Source organism: Mesoplodon mirus, assembly GCF_964341445.2.
Source record: "Mesoplodon mirus genome assembly, chromosome: 11".
Taxonomy (NCBI): Eukaryota; Metazoa; Chordata; class Mammalia; order Artiodactyla; family Ziphiidae; genus Mesoplodon; species Mesoplodon mirus.
Genome location: NC_138987.1, coordinates 80,546,668 through 80,566,756, shown reverse-complemented (window position 1 = coordinate 80,566,756; position 20,089 = coordinate 80,546,668). Strand labels below are relative to the sequence as shown.

General features: G+C 38.3%; 1 protein-coding gene across 4 annotated transcripts in view; it reads left to right on the top strand.

The window, feature by feature from the left end:
* Positions 1-20,089, top strand: part of BMAL2 (basic helix-loop-helix ARNT like 2) — a 105,663-nt gene that overhangs the window by 35,022 nt on the left and 50,552 nt on the right. For 3 of the 4 annotated variants that reach the window (XM_082637078.1, XM_082637079.1, XM_082637080.1), the window contains exons 2-4: positions 5,685-5,835; positions 13,622-13,663; positions 19,193-19,350. In XM_082637078.1, coding sequence (XP_082493204.1) covers positions 5,685-5,835; positions 13,622-13,663; positions 19,193-19,350 — 351 coding nt within the window. The remainder of the gene's footprint in view (positions 1-5,684; positions 5,836-13,621; positions 13,664-19,192; positions 19,351-20,089) is intronic. The other variant, XM_082637081.1, reaches the window with a different exon arrangement.

Genomic DNA, 20,089 nt, shown 5'->3' with positions numbered 1-20,089 from the left:
TTATAGGTATACAAGCCGACCTCAAGAAACAAGAAAAATCTGAAATAAACAATCTAACCTTACACCTAAAGGAACTAGGGAAAGAAGAACAAACGAAAGCCAAAGTTAGCAGAAGGAAAGAAATCATAAAGATCAGAGCAGAAATAAATGAAATAGAGGCAAAGATCAATAAAACAAAAAGCTGGTTCTTTGAGAAGATAAACAGAACTGATAAACCATTAGCCAGACTTGTCAAGAAAAAGAGGGAGAGGACTCAAATCAATAAAATTAGAGATGTAAAAGGAGAAGTTACAACAGACACCGCAGAAATATAAAGCATCCTAAGAGACTACTACTAGCAACTCTATGCCAATAAAATGGACAACCTGGAAGAAATGGACAAATTCTTAGAAAGGTATAACCTTCCAAGACTGAACCAGGAAGAAATAGAAAATATGAACAGACCAATCAAAAGTAATGAAATTGAAACTGTGATTAAAAATCTTCCAAGAAACAAAAGTCCAGGACCAGATGGCTTCACAGGTAAATTCTATCAAACATTTAGAGAAGAGCTCACACCCATCCTTCTCAAACTCTTCCAACAAATTGCAGAGGAAGGAACACTCCCAAACTCATTCTATGAGGCCACCATCACCCTGATACCAAAACCAGACAAAGATACTTCAAAAAAAGAAAATTACAGACCAATATCACTGATGAATATAGATGCAAAAATCCTCAACAAAATACTAGCAAACAGAATCCGACAACACATTAAAAGGATCATACACCATGATCAAGTGGGATTTATCCCAGGGATGCAAGGATTCTTCAATATCTGCAAATCAATCAATGTGATCCACCATATTAACAAATTGAAGAATAAAAACAATATGATCATCTCAATAGATGCAGAAAAAGCTTCTGACAAACTTCAACACCCATTTATGATAAAAACTCTCCAGAAAGTGGGCATAGAGGGAACCTACCTCAATATAATAAAGGCAAAAAAGAAAAAAAGAAGTACCTGTATTTTCCTCACTGATTGCACCCCGCTTTCTTCTCCCAAAGAGAATTCTAACTTTTGTGTTAGCTGTTCCCTTTCTATTCTATATAGTGAGGTAACCTATGTAGATATCAGTAAAAACATATTAGTTTTACCTGCTTTTGAACTTTATATGGTTTTTTAAAAAACATGCTACTGTTTTCGCTGTGACTTTTTTTTTTTACCTAGCATTATTATTTTGAGATTCATCCATGCTGAGTATATCAGTACTTTATTCATTTTTACTATTCTTGGTATTCCATTCAATGAATAAACAATTTATCCATCTGTTGATGGAAATTATAGTTTCTAGTTCTCATTATTTTTTGTTGTTCAACTGCAAGCAATACTGTGAATGTATTTCTTGTACATATCTCTTAAGATATATTAAGAGTTTCTTCATATACTTAGAAGTGAAATGCTAAACCATATTATTTGCATGTGTTCTACTTTATTAAGTAATGCAAAAAAGGTTTCCAAAGTGTAGCAATGTACTTGCCCACCAACAGAGCATGAGCGTTCCATTTCTCTTTCCATTGCTGTTTTCTCACTTACACTTGGTATCATCAAACTTTTCATTTCTAGCCATTAGATGGGTGTATAGTCTATCACTATAGTTTACTTTGGATTTTCCTGATTACTAATGAGATTGAGTATCTTTTCATTTTTGTGTTGACAATTGGAATTTCTTTTATGAAGTGCCCATTAAAGTCTTCTGTCCAGTTTTCTGCTGTGTTTTTGTGTTGGTCTTTTTCTTAATGATGCAAAGGCAGTCTTTATACAGTCTACATGGTAACACTTTATTGTTTATGTGCGTAACAAACATCTTCTCCCAGTCTGTGACTTGCCGTTTTATTCTATTTATAGTGTCTTTTGATGAACATTAACTTAATTTTAAGAAGATTGAATTGATCAGTCTTTTCCTGTATTGTTTTTAGTTTTTGTTTTGGGAAATTCTTTCCATGCCAATAACAAAGATATTCTTTCTCCTTCAGAGTATTCTCTGTTTATTTTGGCCTTTTAGGGACTTCCCTGGTGGTCCAGTGGTTAAGACTCTGCGCTTCCACTGCAGGAGGCCAGGGTTCGATCCCCGGTTGGGGAACTAAGTTCCCACATGCTGCATGGTGCAGGCAAAAAATGAAAAAAAAAAAAAAAAAAAAATACTATTTATTTTGGCCTTTTACATTTAGGTCTTCAATCCAGTTGAATTGTTTATATTTGGCTTGGGTTTTATATTTGGCATATGGTAGTAGGGGATCTGGTTTTATTCTTTTCCATAGAGAAAATCAGTTGGCCCAGTACTGTTTATTAAAAGGCTGGTCTCCTCACATTGATCTGAAAATTCCATCTCTGATATTTAGCAGATATCCATATTTACATGTCTGGGCTCTCCGTTCTTTTCCTTTGGTCTATCTCTGTACCAATACCACACTGTCTTAATTGCCATAGCTTTATAATGTCTTGATATATGAGAGGTCCAGTTCTCCCACATTTCCCTTGGCTGTTCATAACTCATGGCACTTCCATTTTCATTTTATATTCAGCTTGTGAAGTCCCACCAAAAAAAAAAGAGAATATTTTGGGCCTCCCTGGTGGCGCAGTGGTTGAGAGTCCGCCTGCCGATGCAGGGGATACGGGTTCGTGTCCCGGTCTGGGAGGATCCCATATACCGCGGAGCGGCTGGGCCCGTGAGCCATGGCCGCTGGGCCTGCGCGTCCGGAGCCTGTGCTCCGCAACGGGAGAGGCCACAACAGTGAGAGGCCCGCATACCGCAAAAAGAAAAAAAAAAAAAAAAAAAAAAAAAAAAAGAGAATATTTTGAGAGGAATTACACATCTATTTTAGGAGAATTGACATCTTTGATATTGAGACCTCTAGACCATAAGCATGGTGTATGTTTCCATTTATTTGAATCTTTTTCAATATTTTAAATAAATTTTTATAATTTTCTCCAGAAAGACCTTGTATACTTTTATTAGGTTATACATTTATTCTAAATACATTTATTCTTTAGGTACTCTATATTTTTTGAAGTTATTATAAATTATGTTTTTTAAAATATCATTTTCTTATAGTTTGTTACTGGTGATTAGAAAAGCATTTGATTTTTATATATTGACTTTACAAACAGCCAACCTTGATACACTCCCTAGTTTTAATAATTTATATGTTGATTGTTTTGTGTTTTTTGTATTCTCAATCATGTCATTCCCCAATAATGACAAATTCTTTTTCTTCCTTTCCAATTCTTATACTTCATATATTGTTTTCTTGCCTTATTCTGCTAGCAGTTCTTCTAATACAGTGTTGAAAAGGGTACTGATAAAAGATCTTGTTTCTGATTGTAAAAAGAATTCTTTCAGTGTTTCTTCGTTAATATTTCTGAATCTATTAGGATAATCATATTTTTCCACTAAGCTGCTATTGTGGTAAATTATATTCATTAATTTAGTAATATTAAACCAGTCTTGTGTTCCTGCGATAAAGCTATCTTGGTCATGAATTTTGTTTGCTAATATTTTGTTAAGATTTTTGTATCTTTGTTCATGAATGAGATGGGCCTATAGTTATCCTTTCTTGTATTTCCATTGTTGAATTTTAATATCAAATTTCTATAAGCCTCATAAAAAGAGTTGAGTTTCTATATATTGGGATAGTATGTGTAAGAAAGAATATAGGAATATGCAGGTTTTTATTTCTCTTTGCTTCATTTTCTGTCAGTTAAAATTCTCTAGGGACAAATATATGATATATTTATATGTAGAATCTTAAAAGTAATACAAATAAATTTATTTACAAAACAGACTCACAGACATAGAAAACAAACTTATAGTTACCAAAGACAAAGTGGGAGGAGAGATAAATTAGGAGTATGGGATTAACAGATACTCACTTCTATACATAAAATAGATAAACAATAAGGATTTACTGTATAGCAGAAGGAACTATTTTCAGTATCTTGTAATAACCTCTAATGGAGAAGAACCTGAAAAAGTACATATATTATATATATGTACAATCGAATTGCTTTGCTGTATACCTGAAACTAACACAATTAGTGTGTGACAGTTACATATTGTGAATCGACTATACCTCAATAAAAAAAAATTCCCTACGAATTTTTCCATTTCATCTAAATTTTCAAATTTTTAGAATAATGTTTTTCTAAATTCATGAGAATTTATCTTTTATATCTCTAGAGCATCTAAAATTATGACCCCATCTTCATTCCTATCTTTATTCATTTATTCCCTCTTTCCTTTTTTTGGAAAAATCTTGCCATAAGGTTATTAGAGTTTCCAATGTTTTGGGAGAACCTATGTTTAGCTTTTTTGATCTGTACTAATTTGTATTCTATTTCATTATTTCTGGTATTTTAATGATTTCCTTTCTCCTAATTCTTTAGATTTATTTTAGTCTTCTTTTCCGAATTTTATAAAATAAATTATTAGCTCATTAAATTTCAATCTTTTTATGGTATCTAGCATAATTACATGGTAGTCAGAAAATGTCTCATGTATAATATCAATCTTTTTGGTCCAGTATAAATGCCCCATGGATACCTCAAAACAAACAACACTGGATTTTGAAGCTGCTAGGTATAATGGTCTATATATGTCTGTCATATCAAGCTTGTCTGTTGTGTGGATCAGATTTCTTATATCATTATTTTTGAATGCTCACTCTATCAGTTAGTGCTAGAGATGTGTTAAAAAGCTCCCACTCTTACTGTAAGATGTATTGCATTCTCCTTGTAAATATTGCTTATATATTTCAGTCTATGTTATAAGGTGCAAATGAGTTCAAACTTGTTAGGTCTATTTTAATATGAGAAATATATTCAGAGAGGCCTACATTTAGACTATAAGTTATTTTTAGTTCAGTGATTCTGATTTTTACATTTTATAAAACATTTAGTAAACTACAGTTTAGACCAAAAGGATTTTACTATCATATTTAGCAATTCAGGGTTAAAAATATTCATGTCCCTTAACCTTGTTAACTCATTTCTGGGATGCTATCCAAAAAAAAAAAAAAAAAAAAAAAAGCTAGAAGATGAAAAGAAATAACTGGTAGATAAAAAGTTTTATACACATAGATAAAAGCACCATACATATTTATGATAGTGAAAAAAACCCAAATATACATTCCAACAATAGAAGAGTGGTTAAGTAGCTATGACACAGCTACACGATGGTATATTATGCAACCATTAGAATCATTTATAAAGAATTTGTAATAACACTGTAAAGTTATTATCACAATGATATGCAAATAATACAGAGTATACACTATAACTTCAATTACTATAATAACAACTGTAGAAAAAATTCTACAAGGAAGTAATTGTAAATAGTGATATTAGTTGGTGAGATCTGGTTTTCCCCCTTCCTTTCTACTTTTTTGTTTTCCATATTTCCTACAATAACCATATATTTTTTTCCAATTAGGGAAAATAAACTTAAAAATATATACTAACAACACATTTCTAACTAATATTTGGGTGTACATGATTAGTCTTTCATTCTATGTTATGTTGCTGTTTAGTTGACATTTTAAAATATCAAAGTAAAAAGCCATTTAAAATGTGGGATATGGATATGTATAAAGTAAAAGTCAGTGTTTCAAATAGATGCCTTATTGTGCTTTATGTCTCATAGGTAAAATGTTGATTGAAGGGAACCAGTGCATTGCTTCCATGGTTTCCAGTCATCTGAGCCCATGGACAAAACCAGCAACTGTTGGATCCTGCAGCCCACATGTGACAGAGTTTCCAAGAAAACGAAAAGGGAGTGATTCAGACCCATCCCAGTAAGTGAATTTGTTCCTCTAACCCCAAGAAATCTTCGACTCCAGGGAAAAAAGAAAAATATTACTTTTTTTTTTCTTTTAAAAACAAATTAAAACCTTTAGTTTCTTTTTATTTATTTTTTTATTGAAGTATAGTTGATTTGCAATGTCGTTAGTTTCTGGTGTACAGCAAAGTGATTCAGTTATACATATACATACATATTCTTTTTCATATTCTTTTCTATTATGGTTCATCACAGGATATTGAATATAGTTCCCTGTGCTATACCATAGGACCTTGTTGTTTATCCATTCTATATGTAATAGTTTGCATCTGCTAGTCCTGAACTCCCAATCCAACCCTCCCCCTCCCCTTCCTTGGCAACCACAAGTCTGTTCTCAATGGCTGTGAGTCTATTTCTGTTTCGTAGATAAGTTCATCTGTGTCATATTTTAGATTCCACATGTAAGTGATATCATATGGTATCTTTCTCTTACTGACTTACTTCGCTTAGCATGATAATCTGTAGGTCCATCCATGTAGCTGCACAAGACATCATTTAATTGTTTTTTACAGCTGAGTAATATTCTGTTGTGTATATATATACCACATCTTCTTTAGAAAAAGACTACTTTTTAAATCATTATTTTTAATTACATGGTAATTAAAAATATGGATAGGGTCAATTATTTATCCACCCAGCTGCCACCTCTGTCACTGACTGATCCAACTCTGAAGGTTATTAGGTATCCAGGAAGGTCAACTGGAGGTTAATTTGCTTAACATGTATGGTCAGAGGAAGATATTTGCCTTCCTAATTGAAATACCTGACTTTGAGGAGAACATCTTCTCCCATGTTTGGCTTACAATAATAATCACCACTTGCTTCTTTCCTTACTCATCATTCGTGTAACAACCAACCCTTGGTTATCTGTGGCGACTTTAATCAAATAAAACTCTTGTTTTCCCTGTTTAGTAAGCTAAGTAGATTATACAATCAATGTTGAGAATACTTAGTATCTCCTGGTTCATTTTTATTGCCTAATGCAGCTTGCAGTCCCAAATATTCTTTAATGACCTCCCCAAGGTTGGGGGTTGATCTGGTGGAAGTAATAGGGCACAGTAAATATAGCAATCTAGAGCAATTCATTTTAGGCTGGCACTTTATGTAAATCATGAATGAAGGGAAAAATCCTGAGTGGGGGACAGGATGAGGACGTAATGAAACATCATAGCTCTTTATAACTCAGTTCTTCCCAGGACACTTTATATACTTTAGCTTCAGTTTCCAAGACAGCAGATTCAGTGTTATTCAAATATAAGTACCAACACACTTCCCAAGACACATAAATGACTTGAAGATTATCTACTGTTTTTGGTTGTCTGTATTCTCTTAGTCTCTTCCAATAATGTGGATGATTGTAAATAACTACAGTTGATCAAGTGACAGTCTCTCTAGAACTGTTTGCTGTGCTACATCCTAGGTTATCAGTTGGTTAGTCTCCATTCACCTCGAGCTAGAAGTGACTGTCAGTCCTTTTTTATTTTCTTTAGAATCATAAGCACTGTTGTTCTTTCTTAATATCTAAATAAGAATGTGGCTTTCAAGTGAGAACTAGAGTCGCATGATTTTAAGCCACGTAGGGGCATGGTTGAGACCTTACAGTGGTTTTGAGAGTGAATGGGAAAATGAGGGCAGTGACACGGGAAATACTAGAAACATGCAAAGTAATGACAGATAATGATTTTTTTGGTAGAAGGCAACACTAGAGATTATTTAGTCAATTACCCGCATTTTAGAAAATGAAGCAGCTGGAACTCAGAAATATCAAGTGCCTTGCCCAACATTATCTAGCTAGCTGGAATGCCTGATTGTCAGTGTGGTAGTTTCCTCATTACACCCTGGTTCCTGTTTCTCTGCAACTGGAGGGAAGGGTGCTTCTAGCACATGAGAACAACCATGCTGTCCATTTTCCAGCATGTCTGGTAGGGGTGACCCAAGGCCTCCCTCCTTCCAGGTGAGGAATCATGAAAGAAAAAGTGGTGGAAAAACTTTCTCAGAATCCCTTTTCCTATCTCCTTTCAACAAGGGTAGAAATGTCAGCATCCAGTGGCAGCAGGTAAGTCCTGGACTATCATTTGACATAATTCCTACTTGAAGACGGCATATAGTAGCAGCAGAAAGAGAGCGTACACCCCACTGATTTGCTCATTATCTATCCCAGAGCCTCTCCATTCTAACCCAATCCTTTCATCCCACCACTTTCCATTCTCTCTAATGAAATGAGGGATGTCAAAGTACTTTATGGATTTTACAAAGTACTGACTGTATAGCATCCTTCCCAGAGACTCGGGGCATGAAGTTGATTTCATTGGTGGAGCCTCCAAGTGTTGGATATATTTAAACAAAGAAGAATATATGAGAAGGTTCACCCTTTCTGCAGCACTGTTGGGTTTGAGGGGAGAGCTGGTTCTTTAAAAGGGTCATTGATGAAGATTCCCTGGAATGTAGTCATTAACACTTACTGAGCACCTGCTATATGATACCCAGTAGACCAGGAGGGAGACACACAGATGAGATACAAGAAACTTGTACAAATGGGAAAGATACAAATAGTTATTGCACATCATGATAGCTTCCATAAGGGGGACCCTAGGTATTATGGGCAACAAGGAAACTTGGGTATTTAAATAATATTGGGATCAGAGTGAGGACAGCTTCCTGGAGATGTTGACTTAAGCTAAGTTTTGAATGAAGAATGGAAATGAGCCATTCGGAGCAGGAGTAGAGAAGGTACTTCAGGCAGAAGGAACAGCTGTGCAGAAGCACAGAGTAGGAAGCAGCGCACTGCTGATCAGGAAACAAGTGGTTGTCACAGTAGAGCAGAGGGCACACCAGGAGGTGAGGTGGGTGAGCTATGAGACTTGAGGGGTACACATGGACTAGGTCATGAACCTCTGCTGAACTAAAGCGTCTGAAAAGTGTCTTTGCTAAAGAATCTGAAAAGTGTCTTGAATGCAGTAAGGAAAATGGAAGGATTTTAAGCATGAGAAGAGCTTGATCGGATTACATTTTAAACACTTTGCTGGCCTTTGCACTTTTTTTTTTTTTTTTGCGGTACGTGGGCCTCTCACTGTTGTGGCCTCTCCCTTTGCGGAGCACAGGCTTCTGGACGTGCAGGCTCAGCAGCCGTGGCTCACGGGCCCAGCTGCTCCACGGCATGTGGGATCTTCCCAGACCGGGGCACGAACCCGTGTCCCCTGCATCGGCAGGTGGACTCTCAACCACTGCGCCACCAGGGAAGCCCTGCCTTTGCACTTTTAAAAAAAACTTTTTATTGTAGTAAAATATATGTAACATAAAATTTGCTGTTTTAACCACTTTTAAGTGTACAATTAAGTGGCATTAATTACACTCATGGTGTGTACAACCATCACCACTGTTTCTGAAACTTTTTCATCACCCCAGTCAGAAACACGGTACCCACTAAATAGTAGTTCTCCATACCCTCTTTTCCCCCAGCCCCTGGTAACCTCTAGCCTACTTTCTAGCTCTAAGAATTTGCCTGTCCTAGACATTTCACATAATTGGAATCGTACAATATTTGTCTTTTTGTCTGTGGCTTATTTCACTTAGTGTAATGTTTTCAAATTGCACCTACGTTGTAGCATGTATTAGGATTTCATTCTTTTTTACAGCTAAATAATATTCCATTGTATGTATATACCACATTTTGCTTAACCATTCATTTTTTGGTGGATATTTGGGTTGTGCCCACCCTTTGGCTATTGTGAATAATGCTGCTATGAACATTGGTGTACAGGTATCTGAGTCCCTGCTTTCGATTCTTTTGGTTATACACCTATGAGTAAAATTGCTGGGTCAGATGGTAATTCTTTTCTTTTTTTTTTTTTTTGGAGATTCATCCATTTTTAAAATTAATTAATTATTTATTTATTTTTGGTTGCATTGGGTCTTTGTTGCTTGTGTGCGGGCTTTCTCTAGTTGCAGCAAGCGGGGGCTACTCTTTGTTGCGGTGCGTGGGCTTCTCATTGTGGTGGCTTCTCGTTGCGGAGCATGGGCTCTAGGCGCATGGGTTTCAGTAGTTGTGGCACATGGGCTCAGTAGTTGTGGCTCAGGGGCTCAGTAGTTGTGGCTCGCAGGCTCTAGAGCACAGGCTCAGTAGCTGTAGAGCACAGGCTTAGGTGCTCCGCAGCATGTGGGATCTTCCCGGACCAGGGCTCGAACCCATGCCCCCTGCATTGGCAGGCGAGTTCTTAACCACTGCGCCACCAGGGAAGCCCCTCAGATGGTAATTCTATGTTTAGTTTTTGAGGAACCACCAAACTAGTTTCCACAGTGCCTGCACCATTTTACATTCCCACCAGAAATGTGTGAGGGATTCAATTTCTCCATTTTCTTGCTGGCACTTGTTATTTTCCATTAAAAAAAAATTTATCCTAGTACGTGTGAAGTGGTACAGATTTATATTTTCAAAGGATCACTCTGGAAACAGCATGGAGGATGGGTTGAAGGAGGAAAATCCAGCAAGCAGAGAAAACAGCTGAGAGATGGTTGCTAGGGAATAGGTTTTTCTGAGCATTGGTCCAAGAGAGTGGCCTAGGCAGGAAGGGCATGGAAAGGGAGGGACACATGATGACACATTTAGAAGATGGAATCTAAGATTTCGTGCTTGTTCGTGGGGGAGAGCGGAAATGTAAGAAGCATCCAGGTTTTCTGACTTGGACACCTAGATGGAGGATGGTATTTTCGTTCACAGAGGCTGAGGGAAAGATGATGAGTTCAGTTTTGGCCACAATGAGAGTGTGATGTTTATGGGATCTTCAAGTAGGTGGATGGATATTAAGGTCTGGAACTCAGGGTTGAGGCCTGGCCCGAAGATGGAGATTCAGACACCATTAATGTACAGAGAGCAAGTGGACTGGCATGGATGCATGTATGGAGTGGGAAGACTGGGGGGTCAGGGAGGAGGGGACGCCTACCCAGAAGGTGAGGAGACAAGGCTCTGAAGTGGGAGCGACATCTCAGAAACCGAAGGAAGAAAATTTTAAAAAGAGAAAGGCATAGAAAGCAGCAAATCTGGGGCTTCCCTGGTGGCGCAATGGTTGAGAGTCCACCTGCCGATGCAGGGGACACGGGTTAGTGCCCCGGTCCGGGAAGATCCCACATGCCGTGGAGCGTCTGGGCCCGTGAGCCATGGCCGCTGAGCCTGCGCGTCCGGAGCCTGTGCTCCGCAAAGGGAGAGGCCACAACAGTGAGAGGCCCGCGTACCGCAAAAAAAAAAAAAAAGAAAGAGAAAAAAGAAAGCAGAAAATCTGGAGGCTGTTTTGACCGTATTTGCTTCCAATTTTGTTTGTGTTTGGTTGATTTAGGGATTCAAAATGCAGTGAAAGTAGTTTTCAAAGAAAGCTTGCACCGTGGTTTGGAAAAATTATGTTACTGTAATATAAGATGCTACACTAAGAAAATGCATCTAAGTAATGTGAATGTTGTTAATATCAGAGAGCTTATTAAAATTCATAAATAAAACATTATGACTGTAGACCAAATGCCAGCATGGAGAAAAATACAAAGAGCAAATTTACTAATTATCTAGGTGCATGCTGCTAACAAAGAAATGAATTATATGACTAATGACGTCATGCCTTTATTCTATTCTGCAAGGGACCATTAAATAAAAGTGTATTTGGATTTCCTAAGTACAATAGGTTTGGATTTCACCAAGGAGGCAAGTTCAGTCAGTGAGTTAATTTGCTAAAACACATATAATCAAAGCAAAAGCATGATTTAAAATAGCCAAACTTTACCTTTTGGGATTGAAGTAATGTATATGTATATATAATTCCACACCATTAGGAAGAAAATCATTCATCTATATAATTATTTTCTGTTTTAGTCCATAAATATGAAGTCAGGCAGAAAAGAGAAAAAAAAAAAAGCTGACTTAATCTAACCCTCTCTTTTGCTTCAAAGAAGCTGTTTAATTTTATACCACAGAGCAGGCTGACAGTGATCAAGGCATAGAGGAAGGTACACCAGCCAGCATAGAATAAGTTTCACTGGCCTCCTGTTAGGTCTGTGACCTTGAGCAGTCAGTAACCTTACTGGACCTCAACTCCTTCATGTGTATAATCGGGGATAGTAATAACTACATGATTCTTAAATGCTGTGAGAATGAAATAACACATGTGAAAATATTTTTGGTAAACTATCATCAAAGCTATTTATTTAGACAATGATAAGGAAAAGCATCCTTTGATTAAGGTTTTATCTTAGTGGTCCTTTTTTATTTGGAATATTTATATGCATCTGTTCATAAATTTTATTAACTTTTCTATAAACAGCATGTATTTATCTTTTTTAAGCGAAAAATATTCTTGAAACCTCAAATAAAAGACATCACACGAATAAAATAGTTCAAAGGTAGGTCAAACTTTTTTCAAAGCCTGGAAAATAATCATTGTTGAGTCTTCTAAGAGGGAAATTTGGCAAGATGAGTCAGAAGCCTTAAAATAGTTATCCATAAATTGTATGTCTAAGGGTTTATCCTAGGAGAATAATCAAAGATGCATGTACCCAATAGTATTAGTCATACTATTTATAATATTGAAAAATTAGAATATTGAGATATCTAATAATAGAAAATTATTAAATAAATTATAGTGTAGTTAACCAATGGGCCACTATTTAATCATTACAAATCATATTCTCCAAGAATATTTGAAGCTATGGGAAAGTATTTATGTTACAGCGTTAAGTGAATAAGACAAGACATGAACAATTTTACACTATGATCTGAATTTTGTTTATTTTATATATATATATACATATATATAACACATCTACATAAATATCCTCCCATGCCCCACCCCACCCCCATCACTAAGTAAAATAGTCAAAGCTATTTTTTGTTTGTATCCAGATACATGTCTAGGAAAGAGACTGGAGGGCGACCCACTGAAATATTGACTGTGATTATGATGAGATGGGTGCTTTGCCCTGAATTTTTTAAATGCCTTTTCAAAAAATGATATATTTGGGAACATGTTTTTAAAAACACATATTTATAAAAACCTATTCCATCTGCATAGTTTTTTAATGTGGAAAGTATTCTATCACCATCAGTATATTTCACTTTGGTAGTGGTCTGGTGACTACATTTCTGAATAAACAAACACACCCATATAGCACATGTATGTATGTATATGTATATATAAATATTTATACACACACATATATATACATTTAGTATATTCGGCTAAGGCATATACTAATGTGAAAATCAATATTATTGGCAAGTGATCGGTTTCCAGTTTTTAAAAATATTTCTTACCATCTAGATGAATTTTCAGTTAAAATGAATTCCTTTTGATTAAAGATCTGAGATTCTTAATGTATTTTCAGCCTATTTTAATAGAGCTATTATAAAATTTTTGGCTAATCCATCAATTGTTTTAAAAATAGTTATTTTATTTAATGTTATTTCTATGAACATTATATTCCTTTTCAAGATTGGCATGGGATAATTTCTAAATAGAGCGGTAATTATTATTCATTGTCAGTTCACATAGTTTTGTTACCTGATGGGGATGAGGCACCTGTCAGCTTTAGTAGAGCAGCCCATGCAGACAGTAATAGTTGTTTCAATTAGGAGCTCAGGGTAGTATGCATAACTAAAGACTTAATAGGAATTAGGATGATTGGACTTAATCCCACATTTATTTCTCAAGAATTACTGAAAATCTGTTTCATGTAGTTTGATACTTTATCCTGCTTTTTTGTAGAATGGAAGATGGTGAACAACAAGTAAAAATGAAGTCCTTCAGGTATACTGAACTGTTGAGAGGGTACACGGTGGGTGGGAAAGGTTGCACACGTAGACCGTTAGCCAAAGCAAATGGTGATGTCAAGATAGAATGGATTCATGAATATTAGCTTTTTCTCATATGTTCTGCTCTGAGAAGATGCAGATACCTCAGGCCCAAATTGTGGTGCTCATAAGTTCCTTTCGCTCTGATGAGCTCTTTTCCAGCTCTGGAATGCATGCAGGGAGTCAGGTGGGTGATGCCAGCAGTTCTGCTTCTCTGTCAGAGAAGCCAGGCAGATCCCACAGGGCAGGGTCCCTGCCGCGTGCCTGCTTGCCCTGAGTCCAGAGCCTTCCCGAGCTCCCTCAGCCCTGCTGGACCACCTTTCAGCATAGGAAGTCTGAAATGGGAATTCATTTCCTTCTCCATGGAGCCAGAGGCCCCTGCCTTGAAGTAATGCAGCCACTCAGGGTGAAGAAGTAGGAGTGACTGGAAATAAATACAGTTCTAAAAACAAAACAAAACCATCTGATACCATCATCACATACCTTATACCTTTTTTCTCTCTCTACTTGAATAACATTTTGGCTTATGTGTCTTTAAATTTTTCTCAGAATAGCTATTTATTGAAAACAACTATTATTTTCTTGAAGCACTAGAGAAAACCTAATTCATCCAATAAGCAAATCAGAATTACTTACAAGGAGTGTCTGATTATTAGGACTCCATCACCATAAAGTCTGTCAGTTGTTTCTTCATATTCTTTCAACGTCAACAAGTTTTTTTTCCTACATCTGGCAACATGGCCAGATCTCAGTTTTGCTTTTTCTCCATTTATTCTGTTGTTTTTTTTTAATATGACTCTGCAGAACACTGACATGGTTCAAAGTGACAGTAACAGTTCACAGAATTAAGAGCCAGAGCCCTGATAAATTATTAAGCAGAGAACTTGCCTCTGGGTAAATATGCCCTTCTTTAATAAAACTCTTTAAGAAGTCTTTTCGGGTGCACCTCCTTCAAGTAAAGTACCTTATTCAAAAACTGGCTGTTTCATCTTCCTCTGTCTTTCCTAGCTCCCAGCATCATCATTTGTTATTCCCAAGTGACCTTGTTCCTACCTGTTCTCATCTCCCTGAAAACCCTGGCTCTGAGAGAAGTCACTTTCTCTTCTGCTGTACATTCCTGGAATCAGGCATCTCTGTCCACTGCTACTGTCCATGCTAATGGGTAATATTGTTAGAAAGAAGACGTGAACATTCTAGCAAGTAGATAATCATAACATTTTTAAAATCATAAATCTTTAATCTAAAAAGTTCTCATGGGGGAATTCCCTGGTCCAGTGGTTAGGACTCTGCACTTTCACTGCTGTGGCCTGGGTTCAATCTGGTCGGGGAACTAAGATCCTGCAAGCCGTGTGGTGTGGCCAAAAATAAACATAAATAAAAATTGCTCATGAATAGACCAAAGTACGAGCAGATAACTGCATTTTATGTAAATACACAGGTAACTTGAATTCCATCCAGTTCACCCCAGAGTACTTATTTTGTTCCAGGAGTGTCATTGGTCAAGCGTGAATGGTTGGGCGGATGGTGCTCCATCAGCGCTTCCCCCCTTAGCCCCACTCTTCCATCTAGTTTAAAGTCTCTAAAAACAGATCGGGACGAGTCTCCTATTTTTCCTCTTTCCCATTAGATTGCCTTCCCCAAACTCTTCTTCTTCTTCTTTTTTTGTTTTAATATAACCTTTTTTTTAAAATAGTTTTAGATTTACAGAAACATTGTGAAAACAGTACAAAGAGCTCCCATAGACACCATACCCACTTTCTCCTATTATTAACATGTTACATTCATATGGCACATTTATCTCAATTAATGAACTGATATTGGTACACTATTATTGAATAAAGTCTGTCTTTTATTTACGTCTCCTTAGTCTTCCCCTAATGCCCTTTTCTGTTTCAGGGGCTTACCCTGGATAGCACATTCCATGTAGACTCCTCTTGGCTGTGACAGTTTCTCAGACTTTCCTTGTTTTTGGTGACTTTGGCACTTTTGATGAATACTGGTCAGATATTTGGTAAAATGCCCCTTAATTGGGATTTGCCTGATATTTTTCTCATGATTAGGCTGGGGTTGTATGTGTTTGGAGGAAGACCACAGAAGCAAAGTGTCATTCTCGTCACATCATGTCAAGGATGCCTATAGTCAACATGACATCACTGTTGATGTTGACCTTGATCACCTGGCTGAGGTGGGGTCTGTCAGCTTTCTCCACTGTCAAGCTATTTATTTATTTAAGGAATGATTATATTTATTCTTTAAATACTTTTTCAAAAAATCTTAAGGGTGCCTCACTTTACAATGGCTGGACACTGTCAAATTATTCTTTTATCGAAGGAAGACAGTATGTGCAGCCCATGCTTAAGGAGTGGGGATTTATGTTGCTTCTCTTTGAGGATGGAGTATCTACATAAATTATTTGGAATTCTTCTGTATGGGAGATTTCTCCCCCATTTATGTATTCAATCATTTATTTACATAAGTATGGACTACTGCATATTCATATTATACTTTGGGATATAACCCAATGCTACTTTATTTATTTTGTTGCTCAGACTACTCCAACTTTGAGCACTGGGGGCGTCTTTCAGTTGGCTTCCATCATTGTGGTCACCTGGGCTTTTCAGTGACACAGACTATCAATTTCTTTTTAGTCTACATCTTTTTAGTCTTTTTATACTTTTTAAGTCAGTTTAAGTGAAGGTTTCTGTCACTTGTAACCACAAGATTCTTTTTTTTCCCCACTCAGAACCTAGATATGTTTATTTTATTTATTTTTTATTGGAGTATAGTTGCTTTACACTGCTGTGTCAGTTTCTGCTGTACAGCAAAGTGAATCAGCCATATGTATACATATATGCCCTCTTTTTTGGATTTCCTTCCCACTTAGGTTACCACAGAACACCAAGTAGAGTTCCCTGTGCTATACAGTAGGTTCTCATTAGTTATCTATTTTATACATAGTAGTGTGTATATGTCAATCCCAGTCTCACAGCTCATCCCCCCCTTCCCCCTGGTATCCATACATTTGTTCTCTATGTCTGTGTCTTTATTTCTGCTTTGCAAATAAGATCATCTATAACCACAAGATTCTTTTTTTGGGGGGGGTGGGGGTACGCAGGCCTCTCACTGTTGTGGCCTCTCCCGTTGCGGAGCACAGGCTCCGGATGGGCAGGCTCAGCAGCCATGGCTCACGGGCCCAGCCGCTCCGCGGCACGTGGGATCCTCCCGGACCGGGGCACAAACCTGTGTCCCCTGCATCGGCAGGCGGACTCTCAACCACTGCGCCACCAGGGAAGCCCTATAACCACAAGATTCTTAACAAATCTTAAGAGAGAGGGCTTAGGTTGCATTACTTGTTGAACATTTCACATGTTGCCAATATTTCTCTTATGTCAATGCAGCTGAATGACCATTTTACCCCGGAAAGAACCAGTTCTCTCTTGGGCTGTGGCGACCACTTTGCTGAGCACTGTGATAATAGCAGGAGGCTCGAGAGACCGGGGCCGTGTGTGGTTCAAGTTTCAGCCTCATGCTGATAGACAAGTCATGTAGCCTCTGAGTTAGAAAGGGGTCACAGAAATGAGAGGGGATTAAGTGGCATCACATCGTTGTGGTGTCATCTGGAGGCCAAGGCTGCCCCTCATCTGCTGAACTGGCTGCTGGGGAGTGTGAATGAGCCCCCCCCCCCAGACTAGGCTGCCAGATAAAATACAGGACACCTGGCCAACTGTGAACTTCAGGTATGTAATGAAGACTATTTAGTACAAGTATGTCCCAAATATTGCACTAGGATATACTTATACTAAAAAAAGTATTCACTGTTTATCTGAAATTCAAAGTTAACTGCGCATCCTGGTGCCCTAAGTGCCCTCCCGTGTTCAGCCTCCTCAGGACGTGCACTCCAGGGAGAGTGACTCTGCAACTTCAATTTGACCACATGGCTCAAGCCATCTCAAATATTTAAGAACTATTTTAAGAACTAGAATTTATAGGAGTTTGTGATTATTTGGCTCTTCAGGGTGAAGAAGGAAGGGAGGGTCTAGAGCTAGTCCAGTGGCGTCACCAATCAAGATAAACCCTTTAGAAGGAAGAGTAATCAGGGCTGGCAGAGGAAGGATTAAAATGGGGTCGGCTGCAGAGAATGCATCCAGTTTGGGATTTCTTGAGTTTTAGGGGGCTTATGAATCACTGAGGTGCATAATTTTAGTTCTGAAGGTTGGGAATTGGATAAAGAATGAATGAGATAGGGATTGAATGGTAAGTAGCTTATGAGTAGCTGTAAAGCCTTATGAAGGCATGCGATCTCTTAGGGTGAAGCTGTAGGTGAGGAGAGAGTGGTGTCAAGTGAGGGGTCTCTGGGGGGCCAGTATTGAAGGACAGAGGAAGAGCTGAGTAGGGAGGCTAAGGGGGCGGAGCTGAGTGGAGAGGCTGGAGGAGAGGAGAGGTCACAGAAGCCAGTGAAGAATGAGAAATGGCAACAGTGTCAAATTCAAGGCAGGGATCACCTGGGGTTGCATAAGATGAGGCTGACCTCTGCTAGAGTAGTTTTAGTGGAATGGGGGCTGGGAGGATGATTTTATTTTATTTTATTTCAATTTTTTTTTTTTTGGCTGCACTGGGTCTTCATTGCTGCCCGTGGGCTTTCTCTAGTTGCAGGGAGTGGGGGCTACTCTTCGTTGCAGTGCATGGGCTTCCCATTGCGGTGGCTTCTCTTGTTGCGGAGCACAGGCTCTAGGTGCATGGGCTTCAGTAGTTGTGGCACATAGGCTCAGTAGTTGTGGCTTGCGAGCTCTAGAGCGCAGCCTCTGTAGTTGTGGCTCACGGGCTTAGTTGCTCCATGGTATGTGGGATCTTCCTGGACCAAGGATCGAACCCATGTCCCCTGCATTGGCAGGCGGATTCTTAACCTCTGCACCACCAGGGATATCCTGGGAGGTTGATTTTAATAGGAGAGGCACCTGGGAGATGAAAGGTTACTCTCAGGAAGCTGGCCAAGGAGGGAAGACAGTAGCAAGGGAAAAAAATCCCTAGAATTCTGGAAAGGGGTTTCTTCCTCAAAGGGAAGAGACTTGAGCCCATTTATCGAAGCATAGAAGGAAATGTGAAAGAGAATGAGCTTAAAATGCTGATAACTGTTCAAACAAAGACCAGAAAGGAGTTAACTTTGAATAGAAGGCGACCCATTCTTCCTCTATGACTGGAGGGAAGCTAAAAAACCACCTGCCGCAGCTCTCACACAGAGGTCTTAGTTCTTGAAGGTTTCAGGGAATAAGGTCAGGAAGGAAAGAGCAAAGATTTGGGGGGGGGGGTAAAAGCAGTGTGAATGAGTGCCACTCCTGCCTCTTCGCAGAATGCCACCTGCAGGGCCAAAGTCGGGAGGAAGAACAGCGGAGGCTTGCTGGCCTCACCCGTGCTCCCACTGCTGCCTCTGGCGTCACTGGGGGTCTGTTAAATGTTCAATATAACGGAAGCTCTTTCTCCTTCTTAGAGAAGCTCATAGCCAAACCGAAAAGCGGAGGAGAGATAAAATGAACCACCTGATTGAAAAACTGTCCGCGATGATCCCTCAGTGCAATCCCATGGCACGGAAACTGGACAAACTGACAGTTTTAAGAATGGCTGTTGAACACTTGAGATCTTTAAAAGGTGAGTTTGAAAATGGCCTCCACACTGGGGTTTGTGAAGTCTTCCCTGGAATTGAAGTCCCTGGTGGGTTTGTTTTGTTATTGGCTCCTGAGATTTTATACAGATGTGTCTTTCAACTTTATAGGTATTCATTTTGATGCTTGTCCGTATTCTGTATGTGGAGAAAATACTAATTGGAGGTCAGAAAACTTGGTTTCACTAAAAACTTCATCTTGAGTTTACTATGTGAACTTGAAAAGCCTCTATATTTCTACTAGTTTTCTCATACATAATATGAAGATAAAACCTGCTGTACATACCTCTCAATATTTTAGAAGTTTTTATTTTTTATTATTATTTTTTTGCTTTATAACAAATTTAATCAGTTATACATATACATATGTTCCCATATCCCCTCCCTTTTGCGTCTCCCTCCCACCCTCCCTATCCCACCCCTCCGGGCGGTCACAAAGCACCGAGCTGATCTCCCTGTGCTATGCGGCTGCTTCCCAATAGCTATCTACCTTACGTTTGGTAGTGTATATATGTCCATGCCGCTCTTTCACTTTGTCACAGCTTACCCTTCCCCCTCCCCATATCCTCAAGTCCATTCTCTAGTAGGTCTGTGTCTTTATTCCTGTCTTACCCCTATGTTCTTCATGACATTTTTTTTTCTTAAATTCCATATATATGTGTCAGCATACAGTATTACAGTATTTGTCTTTCTCTTTCTGACTTACTTCACTCTGTATGACAGGCT